Source organism: Uranotaenia lowii, chromosome 3, assembly GCF_029784155.1.
Source record: "Uranotaenia lowii strain MFRU-FL chromosome 3, ASM2978415v1, whole genome shotgun sequence".
NCBI lineage: Eukaryota > Metazoa > Arthropoda > Insecta > Diptera > Culicidae > Uranotaenia > Uranotaenia lowii.
In genome coordinates, this window is record NC_073693.1 from 337,699,944 (window position 1) to 337,712,781 (window position 12,838).

A 12,838-nucleotide genomic window follows, 5' to 3' on the forward strand; every position below is an offset into this window, starting at 1 on the left:
TGATTGAGTGTTACTCACCTGATTATTGTTTTTCAGTTGGATCTTAGTGTCACATCAACTTTTTCTTCAGAGTGGCCATTTTGAATGTTCAAAGGTGAAAACCATAGAATTTATGTGTAGATTACATATACATTTCATATTTCGATAGTAAATTTTATGTGTGACTTATAAGTATCATATGAAGCATATGAAATATAAGTGTAGAGTAATTTGGAAGACGTATGTGTGGGGAAAACATACATCCTAAGTGTGACTTTTTTGCAGTGTAGTCATATATCACTAGGCGGAAATGACATCGCGGATGATTTAGCTAAGATCGGTACCAACTCGACAATGTTATACAACAACGGTGTCTTTATGAAGGATGCCATGAATCTGTTTAGTAGACGAAAGCTTAATTCTACCAAGATATGGTACGTTGACTATGCAAAGAAAGAAGGAGAACCTGGAAAGTATTTTCAAGCGATTCAAAACAGTTTCGAGGAGCTTCCATGGTACAAAAATAAACAACTCACCAACTGGGAGATACGCACTCTAAACCGTATAATGTCAGGACACAGCTATTCTAAATACTGGCTGGCAAAATGGAAAATTGCTGATGATGCAGACTGCGACTTGTGCAACACTCCTGAAACCGCAGAACATACGATTATGTCCTGCAACAAGTTCAACACAGCAAGAGCAAAATATACGTTCAACTCCAAATTCCCAACACTGATCGACCTATTCAAAACACAAGATCTTTCAATCTACAAAGAGGTGACAAATTTCCTAAAAGAGATTAAGTCAGAATTATAAACGCTATAAACCAGATGATTTCGCCCGACTGCGAGGCGATAAGCTGGTATTACGTCATGCTGGGCATATGGTCATCGACACCGGTCCCATCCCACCGTTGATTGAAAACGACATGTCGCAATCAACAACAGAACAAGAAGAAGAAGAAGAAGAAGAAAATTACACGTACGGTATCATCGTGTCCGAGACGGTTTTTCAGCAGTAGTAGTTTCAGTGCCGTTCCGTTCCAATCGTTTTTCCTGTTCCGTGGCTGGTGACATCCGCGAGTGCTATCTGGTTGAGTTCGGGTCGGTGGGTCGAAAGTTGGGGTTGGGTGGTGTTGTTTGCTGATTAATGAGACTTCCCGCGAGCCTCCGCCGGTCAAACGTGGACGCGGACCAGTAATAAAGAAGTTTCCACCTACCGGGGCGGGTGCGAGGAGATAAGTTCTCCACCTTGCTTTGCCAGATACTCAAACACAACGTTATAGTCTGAATGAGCTGTCAGATTCTTCACAGAAGTTTTTCAGATGGCGACGACATTGTTTTTTCCTTTATGTGCAACCTTGTGAGTTTAGGGCGATAACTTGTTTCGCGAAAAATAGTTTCGGGTGTTATCCGACTATCGGCTACACCTTGGGAGGTTGTTCCGTAAGAGAACTAGCATCAAATGGGCATAGAATTGTGTTCGGAGTGAATAGTTTCGGGGACAAATCTGGTGGATGTGTAATTAGATAAAGATCTTAAGGCTAGTCACATACATGTGATAATCCAATCCAAGGTCGCGTAAAGTTCGAGTTTCCGGTAACTAAAAGCATACACAAATATTGGGCTACACGGAAGTCGAAGATAGTGGTTCATCTTCGGGTAGCGTTAGGGCATGAGGTCGCAGCTGAGTAACTTTAACGCATCACTAATCATGCCGAGTGGGAGTTCCACCAATGTATCGGGGGGCAGTACGATTCCCCAGCGACCTCCCCGCCGAAGGGCTCACTCGGTGGGAACATCCAACTATGGCAGCACGCTAGCGATGGCTTCTTCTACGCCGCGAGGTTCCCTCTTTAACGCCGTAAGTCATCTCACTACAATATATAAGTATGGAAAAGACTGAAATTAAAATTAGTCACATCCGGAAGTACGCCAGTTAAAAAACATGGGCATTATTCTGCCTATCGAAGCATTCGAGAGTGAATGCAATGATACTCGTTTCATTGTACAAAGACTTAAAGTCTAGGGAAAGTCATTCACATTTTCTTCGCTTTTCAACGACTCACGCAATGCAGCAGATTTCGTCACAATTTCGCAATAACGTCGTCATTATTAATTATAGTGATGGATTTGCTTCTTCGTTTAATTGGGGACTTTTCTGACATTATCAGAAGGTATTTCGCCTTCGTCGTACTTGATCTGTAATACTTTAGGCCAACAGTCGCAATAGATAACTTAGTTCATAAGTATTTGGCAGCAGCAGAAGCGACAAAAAATCCCAACCACCCCCTTATCGAGGTTTACCAGAGCTATACAATTGGACCCTGTGCTGTTGCAACTTTCTCACCGGTTGATAAGATAAGAGGCGCTGATTTTGGTCCACTTTAAGTTCTCGGTGCAGCGCAGAATACCTGACAGGGAGCAGCTTTATTATTTTTAGTTTTCTCAGAGCGCAGTGACTAGATGCGTTGGATTTCCCTATAATATGTACTGAAGGTCATTCTTCCCCTGAAAATTTTAATCTATTTTGCATTCTATATTTGATCATACACTTGGATTTGTTTCAAATACTTAATAAACTTATCCTCGTTTTGAGTATTGTTATTCAGTACAAAGCTAATGTTGTTCGAAAGTCCTAACTGTTCGGTAATTTCTTCATATTTTATTTTGTACAATTTGTGATAACGTGTTCGGTGGTATTCTCGACGTCACAGGTATGGCATGTGTTGTCTGATTTGTCAAAGAGATGTCCTTTGGAGATTCTAGTATGACATATACGGAATCTGGTAAGCACCACTTGTACTCGACGATTATTCCGATCTTTTCACACTTGGATGTCTCGTTTAATGTTCCTTAGACTTTTGTTCCTCAATACAAACCACATTGTTCGGAAAATTCGTAATATTTCATGCTTTGCCCATTTTATTCCATCCGATGCAGGGATTTGTATTGAAGGCAATTCACCTGCTCTACCCTCGTTAGCTCTGATGTTTGCCATTTCATTTCCTTTAATCTCACAATGACCAAGTATCCAACAATATGTATGTAGATAATTTGGTTTCTGTACGGAGAACAACTCTATTTTTTGAATGTACGGATTTTGAGATTGACCACCTTCTAGAGCCTGTAAACAACTGGCTGAATCTATAAAGATCACCGTTTCTGAAGCTGAATGTGCACTTTTTGTTGCTTCTATTTAAAAGAGCTGCAGCTTCTGCTGAGAATATCGAGAACTGTCGAGGAACCCGTTTCGATGAATGCCAATCGATTCCAACCACTGCATATCTTGCACTATCCTCACCGGGCAATTTTATATAAAAACCTGACAAAATACGGGCATTTGATTTCAAAAGTAACGACCATAAATCCTAGCAATATCGGGGCAAATTTTCTTAAAACCCAAGAACTACTCAAGAAAAAATTGAAAAAAAAAATTCCATTGAAACTCATCGATTTCCATTAAAACTCATCGACAGATTTTGAATCGTATTAAAAGCTTCAAAAAAACCCCTTTTATAATTATGTTTATAAAACTTGCTCCAAAAATTACTTTTGGAGGCGTTTTTTGTTTTTTTATTGTTTGATTTGCCAAATAAAGTGAATAAATCCGGTTTAATTTTGGGCATTTTTCAATAAAATCCGGGCAACCGGGCCGTGCCGGACTGTTCCCAATCTGGCAAACTAGTGTAGAGATTTTCATGTTGGTGATATTTCGTTTTTACAATGGTATTGAACAATTGTCTTGCTTGGAAAGCTGGCTGTCCAACTTTGAACGATTTTTTTATACTTCACTCAACTTGTGGAGTTGTAGAGTTCCAAGGCCTCGGACCAACACGGAGCTGTGGGATTTGGGAAGATTTTTTGCAGTCAAGTAGTTGAAAATGTTTTTGGAACATTCTAGAATTTTTGGGTTTCGTTGGTTTCTTTTTGACATTGATGACATTGATATAGTCGGCAGATCATCTGCGGCGGTGGAGAAGATCTACCGCAAACTGGAACGCGAAGCAGGAAGGATTGGGTTGATGATTAATACGTAATTTCTCTGAACAGGATATCGAAGTCACACGCAAGGAATTGAAATCATCTCTAGATCCTTTAGGAGTTAAAGAAGTCCGTTACATTGACTCAACAGGAGAGGTGTTTGTCAGGTGTTGGACTAAAGAAAAAGCTCAAGGTTTTATGACACATGCTCGGAAAATTTTCGGCAAGAAATACATAATCGACATTGAACAACCCACTAAACCTAAACTAAAAATTGTAGGATTTGATAAAATTGATAATTTTAATGATTTGGATTTTGTTAGTTCATTAAAAAAACAGAATAATTTATCCGATGCAGAAATCACAGTGTTGAAAATCGAGAAAAATACCAAATGGAAATGTTCAAGCCGATGGGCTTGAATAATCTCTGTCAATTTCCAGCGTAATAAAACTTATAAGAAGGATCTAGAAGGTTCTCAAAAATACGTTATAATTTTATTACATCTTACTTGGAAGGTTCTAGAAATTTCTGCCGTTCATTCCATGCGCACGCACGGAAGATTCCAGAACTATCCCGGCGCGCGAACCATCGTCTATATGGAGGTGTTCCAGAATATTCTAATGGATTTAAATAGGAGCGCGCGTCGTGATGTGAGTTAGTTGTTAATCTAATCCGCGTGTTTTAACGTCGTCCTTCGTGAAGTAACCTACCAACAAGTGAACCTTCCAAAGTGAATGTCAGAGAAAGGGTTGAGAATAATAAAGAGTGAAATTGTAGTGCTAATTAAACGAGTAATTTCATTAGTTCGCCAAAAATACAGTCCACTTGCCTAAACAGGAAACATAATCCAATGATTGCTACCATTGAAGTTGATGCAGAGACGTTTACTACATTGATAAAACGTGGCAAAGTTAATGTGGGATGGGAAAGATGCAAAATTTATGAAGCAGTAAGAGTGCTTAGATGTTACAAATGTTGGCATTTTGGCCATAAAGCTGAACATTGTAATGAACAAACCTGTTGTGCCAAATGTGCTGAAAGCCATGAAACGAAAGAATGTACGGCTCAATATGAAAAATGTATTAATTGCTTTAAATTTAATCGTTCCATTTGATCTGGATTTGTACGGGTTGCAAAAACATTCTATCGAATGCCCGTTTTAAGAACGCCATGGTTTCCATTTCTTCGGTCAATGACGATTTTATCGACTCATTTTAAACGTCGTTGAAAAATGAAATTCACGAGAGTATCCTAAAGCTTATTCGTAGCGAAACGCGCTCTGGTTTCAAAGATCTTCCGACATCGACAGATACTCTACGCTCCAACCAACTCACTGTACCTGTTCCTAGCACTAAGCGACGTCGATTTGAAGAAAACCGCAACTCCACACCACGTCGCCCACCTCCACCACGCATTTCCGCTCAGGGTACCAACTCCGAGTATGCCGATATATCCTCCCAACGTGCTGATTCAGTTCCTATATTTTCGTTGTATCTTGCTGGAATTCATCCGAGCGTATCTGAAGAAAGGGTACTTGAAATGGTTCACAGTCATCTCGGCGACAACAATGTTAAAATAAGGAAACTCGTTCCCAGGAGAAGAGATATCAATACACTCTCTTTCGTGTCTTTTAAAGTCGATATGCACGCTGATCTGAGAGGTAAAGCTTTAACCACTGAGACGTGGCCTGTTGGAATCCGCTTTAGGGAATTCACCGGAAATGGATCTAGTGAGGTTTTTTGGGCACCGCTTCCTTTGAATACCACTGTGCAAACAACTCCATACATAACTCCGAATCAATAACTGCGGCTCTCACGGAGGTTCCGAGCAATGATCCCGAATGAAACTGCTCGCCGGAAACTTACTTTGTACTAGCAAAACGCAGGTGGTATCCGCACTAAAACAACCGCTTTCAACAGCGCGCTTTCTGCTAGCGATTATGAATGTGTCCTCATCACAGAAACATGGTTGAATGATAAATTTCATGACAGCGAACTATCATCTAATTACAACATCTATCGCTGCGATCGTAGTTCTGAGACTAGTTCGGCTCAACGAGGAGGTGGTGTCTTGATTGGCGTGAAGAAGGAACTGAATGCGATTCCGATAACTTTAAATAACTGCGAAAATCTTGAACAAACAGTTGTGAAAATAAAAACCGGCCCGTGCTCTCCCAACCTGTTCCTTTGCTGTATTTATCTTCGGCCTAACAGCTGCATAAGGAACTATGAATCGCACTTTGCTGCAGTTCAACAAATTATGAAGTTGATCACCATACGGGACTCTGTCATCGTTGTTGGCGATTACATCCTTCCATACCTACAATGGTTCTTTGACCAAGACGTTAACAGTTACTTGCCGACAAACGCCTCGTCAGAAGCTGAGATTTTAATGACTAAAATGCTTCTTTCTGCCGGTTTGTATCAACAATGCTATATACCTAACGATAATATGCGCATTTTGGATCTCGTTTTCTCGAATATTCCTGATAATATGGTGATGTTCGAATCTCCCATCGCGATCACTCCTACTGACCGTCATCATTAACCGTTCATCTTATGCATCGAAACTTACCTGGATCTAACGCCGGACGAATACATAGGTGATCTCGATTTCGACTTTAGTAAATGTAATTTTGATCAAGTTGCAGCCGCTTTAGACCTAACAAGCTGGGAACCGATCGGTGATGCGGACGACGTTAACACTGCCGTTAATGCGTTTTATGAAAATGTTTATTCCATTTTAAAACGAATCGTGCCCCTGAAGCGTCCACAGAGATGCCAGCGATTCAAACATGAGTGGTGGAACTCTGAGCTTAGATGACTGCGTAATCAGCTACGAAAAGTCCGCAAGCATTACATCAAAAACCGAACCGAAAACCAGAGACATCGTTTGAGAGGCTTAGAACGAGATTTTAAAGCTATGAATGAGCAGCTCTACCGACAGCATATCTTGCGTCTGCAAGAGAATCTGAAAAATGACCCCGCATCATTTTGGAAACACTTTCAAAACAAAAAACGAAGCGCAAAGATTCCTGTCGATGTTAGTTTTAATGACGTTTCTTCCCGTAACTTGACGGAATCCACGAACATGTTCGCCGATTTTTTCAAAGTGTCTTCAGTTCCTCCGACATTGTAGCAGACAGCAACTACCTCGCATCCATTTTGAATTCGATCTCCAAAGTATTTGAAGTTCTGATACATGGACGAAGGCCTTTGATTTCAGATTCTCAACATGGTTTCGTGAAAAAAGGTCAACAGTCACCAACTTAATGTGTTATGTGAGCTCGTTAACTAATAGTCTGGAGAAAGGTTGTCAAGTTGATTCTATTTACATCGACTTTGCGAAAGCGTTCGACCGTGTACCGCACAACATATTAATTGCAAAAATGGATCAACTTGGCTTTCCAACCTGGTTGCTCGAGTGGATTACCTCATATCTATCGCACCGCCACGCTTACACGAAAATAAAAAATACATGCTCGAAGATATTTTCCACACCGTCAGGAGTACCTCAAGGTAGTCACCTGGGACCATTGCTGTTCATCATTTTCGTGAATGACTTGTGTGCCACGTTGCAATCTGATACGCTCCTGTACGCCGACGATCTGAAGCTTTTCAGAAAGGTCGTCAGTGAAATTGATTGCCTCGCTTTGCAAGATGATATCGCAAGACTTGATAACTGGTGTCATTTTAACGGAATGCTAGGAAATGCTAAAAATGTAAGATTGTTAATTTTTCCCGTTCTCGTCGTGTCATCAGTTTCGAATACCAACTTTCCGGAGAGAGCCTTGCAAATGTGACGTCTATTCTCGACTTAGGTGTAAAAATTGATAACAAGCTTACATTTTCCGAGCACATTGCACTTACTGCAGCTAAAGGATTCGCTACTCTCGGATTTCTGCGTCGAAACACTTACGAATTCGATGATATTTATGCTCTGAAAGCTGTCTACTGCTCTTCAGTACGTAGCATCTTAGAGTATGCTGCCCAGGTGTGGGCTTCCTCTCAGAGCACACAATGCTACCGCCTCGAACGTGTTCAGCGAAGTTTCGTTCGGTACGCTTTACGACGCCTCCCTTGGAATGAACCACTTTAGCTTCCTCCTTATGAGTAAAGATGTGCAATGATAAACTTAACCACACTCAAAAAACGCCGCACCGAACTTCAGCAAACCTTCATCTGCGATGTATTGACCTACCGCGTTGACTCAGCGTACATTCTACAACGGGTCAACATGTATGCATCCACTAGGACAATTCGGCCACGTGAATTTCTCTGGATACCCTACCACCGTACTACACCCACAATTCAGCCTCTGTGCCAATGGCGGCATCATTGGTACAAGAAGATAACGCGACCGGTGCTGATTCGATTTGCTCCCACCGGCATTAACCTCCCAAGTTAACCGAATTGCGTATGTCTGAAAGAAACAAAATAAAAACGAATTCACGTCCCTCACTATCGCATCACAAGACGAAGAAGGATGGAAGTAAATACCGGCCAACACCAGGCAGCCAGCGAACCGACCACTGTGCGTGTGTAGCAAAAGCAACAACAAAAATATTTCTTCCACCGGCCAAGCTGCCCGGCTTTGGCAGCTGTGTATATGTAGCGTATGTATGTAATAGCAGGCAGTAAGCAAAGCACAGTTCTCATTCAATGGGTTTCCCGTTCCCTTTCCCGTTTCCATCACAAGACAAAGGAATGCCTTGAAAGGAGGCCAAACGCCGGGAAGCCACCGTTGAGCGTTCTTTTTTTGATTGATCGGTGGCAGAAAGCCTATGACAAATATCCCTCGTCCTGCATGAAGCTCAATTAGCTCACTGGTTAAAGTGTCGGACTGGCAATGTGATAGAGTTGGTGATTTGAGTTCGATTCTCCTTACGGAGTTGTGGTTTTAATTTTATTTTCTTGTTTCTGGGATGAATTATCCAATAGGAAGGAAATCCCATAAAATGTTTTTCTTGTTTCGATTGAATGTAGTGGTCATCATTTTGGTTGGGAGCCGAGTCCTTATGCCAGTTACGGTTTTTCAAACATACCGTCTTCGGCACAGTGCACATTCCAGCGCATTATCGGCACAGAGATATGCTAAATAGGCATTGGATGTTGCAACCTCTTCTATGGGTGTACTTATGGAAGAAATCATCCGGTAGATAAATGTTGTGACCGTTTCAATTTAGTGTACCATCTGTTTGATTTTAACATGAGTAAGCGTAGTTTTAAATTAGCTGTAAGCAGATTCCCTTAGTTTTAAAGATATTAGTCTGTACGGTTATTTTCAACCAAAGACAAATCAATAAAAAAAATGATATGGTAACCTGAGCTAGTGAGGATTCTGTCAAGTTGTTGATGGTATCTTTAGCGGTCATTTCCGACATGATTTCAATTTCGTTTTAACGGCTAAAATAGTCGATGATAATCAAAAGATAAGAACCACATGGCGAAAATCAATAGCGGTGTCGATCCATACTCTGGAAGGTAGATAGCGACGCCTCATCGGTTCCGGTTTGCTTGGTAGTCCAACCAGACGACAGCTTTCACACGTCTCGGTACATGGCATCTTTGTCCATGTCCGGCCACCACACGCGTTCACAGAGACGGCGTTTCATTAAGAACTCTCCCGGGTGTCCTTCATGGGCAATGTCAAGCATTCTTGATTTAAGCTTAATACGACGAGCTTGTGTCCCCGGATCAACCAATCTCCTACCAATCCAAGTTCGTCCTTGAATGAAGAAAATTCAGCCTGCTCTTTATCCCGATTTCTTGACCGCAAATACTTTATGACGCTATTGAGAACTGTATCCGATCGGGTGGCATCTTCGGGTTCTTGTACGTCGATTACCGCTAAAACCATGAACTTACTTTCTGCGTCAAACGTCTCCGATGGCGGATTATCTATCAGACGAGATGAGGGTTCGCTATGTTGGATGACCCTTGACGGTATTTCACTACGAAAGAAAAAGACTGGAGACGCAGAACCCATCGTGTCACACGAACACATGGCCGAGATGTTGGTCAAAAAATCGCTTCTAACAGTTTATGGTCCGTCGCAAGCTCGAAAGTTCTTCCATAAAGATATACTGCAAACCTTTCTACCCCTCAAACTTAGGCTAATGCCTCTTTCTCGGTTTGAAAGTATCTCTGTTCGGTGTTTGTTAGACCAGGGATGAGCAACCCGCGGGCCGCATGTGGCCCGCGAGACCCTTTTGTGCGGCCCGCGAAGCTTTTTTCAAATTTAACTTAACTTTTTTCTACAATGAATTCTTAAGAAAATTTATATGACTTGATCAAATATGCACTTATCTGTATTTGCCTCACAATCATTACAATTGATAACATTTTTCTGGCATTTTAAGCATTTATTATGTTCCATTCAAGGCATAAATGCAATATTGTTTATTGGCCTAACGTAATATTGTAGTTTTCTTTTTATTCAGGAACATTTATCCAAATGACTCCTACCACTTTGAAAAGCCAAATCCATTAAAGTAAGTCGGGAGAGCAACCAAAAATATGATGCTATTCATGATCAAAGGAATTTCGAGTCCGTTTGTGAAGTCATTATTTTCGTTTCAAGCAAAAATAAAGTTGTATTATAAAAGATTCGCTCAGAAGGATTGTATCGCAAAAGCCCGACAATATTTACCCAGAATGAACCATTCCCCATATTTTTTTTCCCAGAATGCACCATTTACCAGAAATTTTTGCCCAGGATGGACCATATTCCAGATTTTTTTTCCCCAGAATGAAACATTTTCTAGAATGCCACAAAACCTAATTTTTTTCCTAAAGTTTTGTTTTCCTCTCTAGTTTAATCTTATTCAATTTTGTCTTACAATTTTTTAAAAATTTCCAAGTTATTTTATTTTTGAGCCAGTATTGTATTTTGTAAAGATTTGGGTACTTTGATTTTATGCTTACTAGTATGCCTTTCAAAAATCATTCAGAACTTGAAAACCATATTGTGAATTTTAATTATTTTTTTTAGAAACGTCGCTGGTAAACTGACAATAAAACACAGACTTCCGACTATCTAGTGCTTCACTTTTCTTTCTAAGAAAAGGTTCATTGTGAGGAAAACAAAATTCTGGAGAAGTGGTTTTCTGCAATTCTGGAGATTTTTAATTCCGGGCAAACGTTTTCGGCGAAATGGAGTAAAACCCTCAGCAGATATTTGTTTTAAAAGTTATTCTATTCAGTTCGGCAATACTGGCAAAAAAATTTAACCTTGTGAAACCTTTTTTATTTCTGAATATTGACGAAAATTACGAAAGTTTTATAAAAAAGCCTGGGGGATCGATTTTATGTTTTTTTACCAACATCAGCTAATTCATGTTGGTAAAAAAACCGAAGTTGCCGAAAAAAAAAGTTCTTTAAAAAAACAATAGACTTCTGAAATTCGGTGATTCTTTGGCGATTTTTCTGTGATACTGTTTTCAGACATTTGGATAGAAAATTTAAAACATTTATAACAAGTTATTTCACTTATAATTCGCATTCCACATTATCAAAGTCATATTATAGCTTTAAAAATCCTATGCTAAAGATATCTACATAAGACTAAAAATTATGAAAATTTCGAAAAAAAATTCTAGAATCAAGAATTTAATTTTTTGAAGAAAGTTGTTAAAAAATTGAACATTTTTCTGTAATTTCGACAACCTTGCTCATCATCTCAATGCAATGTTCCAATACAGACCTTCAATTAAAAAAAAACGGGGGTTTTTCCCGTTTATAGGATAAAAAATCTAGGCTTAGAGGACCAGTTTTTATTGTGGAAAAAAAAAATCACAAAAAGTCAATTAACGATTCAACGTCCAACGTCCAACGCCAAGAAGACGGTGATTTTTTAAAATATATGTTTTTCACAGTTTTATTTATCACTGTGGTAAGCTTCAGAAGATTTTTAAATGAAAGTTATGACGAAAAGTACCATCGGATTTAACAAGACAGTTGTAAGAACGAATGTTCGCCAAGAAGTTCAATTACTTACAAAATTGATAGAATTCAAAAATGACAAAGATTAAGTGATGCACCTTTTCAATATCGGTTATTTGAAAAGTCGTGTCGAATTTCTGTTTATAAGCACGTGAATTCGTTTTATCTTTCCTATTTGAGATTTGTTTTCATCAAAATTGGTAGTTATAAAAAATTACGTGAAGCTCTCCTAATTATTAAAAAAAAACTTAACACCTAAAGTGCGGCCCGCCGACAACATTTCAAATTTAAAGTGGCCCGTTGGTTCAAAAGGTTGCTCACCCCTGTGTTAGACTCTTGCTGGCGTATGCAATCGACCGAGGCTAGCAATCAGTTGAACCTTCGAATTGTATTTAAACCGCCCCCAATGCTACTGGTGAGGATCTTTCAGAATCGATAGTACTACCTTCAGTTTCGCATCACGTTCTTCTTCTGTGCTACGAAAGAAAAGGATATCGTCGATAAAATTGACGGTTTGCAGCGACTCAAAATTTGTTCCATGATGCGCTGGAATATCTCTGGAGCAACTACAATTCCGTACATCAGCCGTTTATATCGAAAGAGGCCGATGTGGGTTATGAAGGTTGTTATGTAACGGCTGTCTTTCTTCAACTCCACTTGATGAAAAGCCTCTTATATGTCTAGACGACTAAAATATTTTGCGGACGTGAATCTGGGCCAAAATTCTCAACCTTGGGCATATGACGTTCTCGCAAAATCGCCCGGTTTGTGCGGCGCATGTCGACGCACAATCGAAGGTCCCCATTATTCTTAACCACTGGTACTGTTACACTAACAAGCAAAGAGGTTAGCTTTTCCTCTATTTTTGGACAAAAAGAAATTGGGGGACGACGAGGATGTTGGCACACCGGCGCAACACTTTTGTCAAT

The 12,838-nt window shown here is 40.0% G+C and overlaps 1 protein-coding gene across 2 annotated transcripts in view; it reads left to right on the top strand.

The window, feature by feature from the left end:
- The first annotated feature begins 999 nt into the window (after positions 1 to 999).
- Positions 1,000 to 12,838, top strand: part of LOC129758348 (E3 ubiquitin-protein ligase Nedd-4) — a 55,754-nt gene continuing 43,915 nt past the window's right edge. The window contains exon 1 of one of the 2 annotated variants that reach the window (XM_055755852.1): positions 1,000 to 1,845. In XM_055755852.1, the coding sequence (XP_055611827.1) occupies positions 1,657 to 1,845 (189 nt within the window). In that variant the 5' untranslated portion in view covers positions 1,000 to 1,656. The remainder of the gene's footprint in view (positions 1,846 to 12,838) is intronic. The other variant, XM_055755854.1, reaches the window with a different exon arrangement.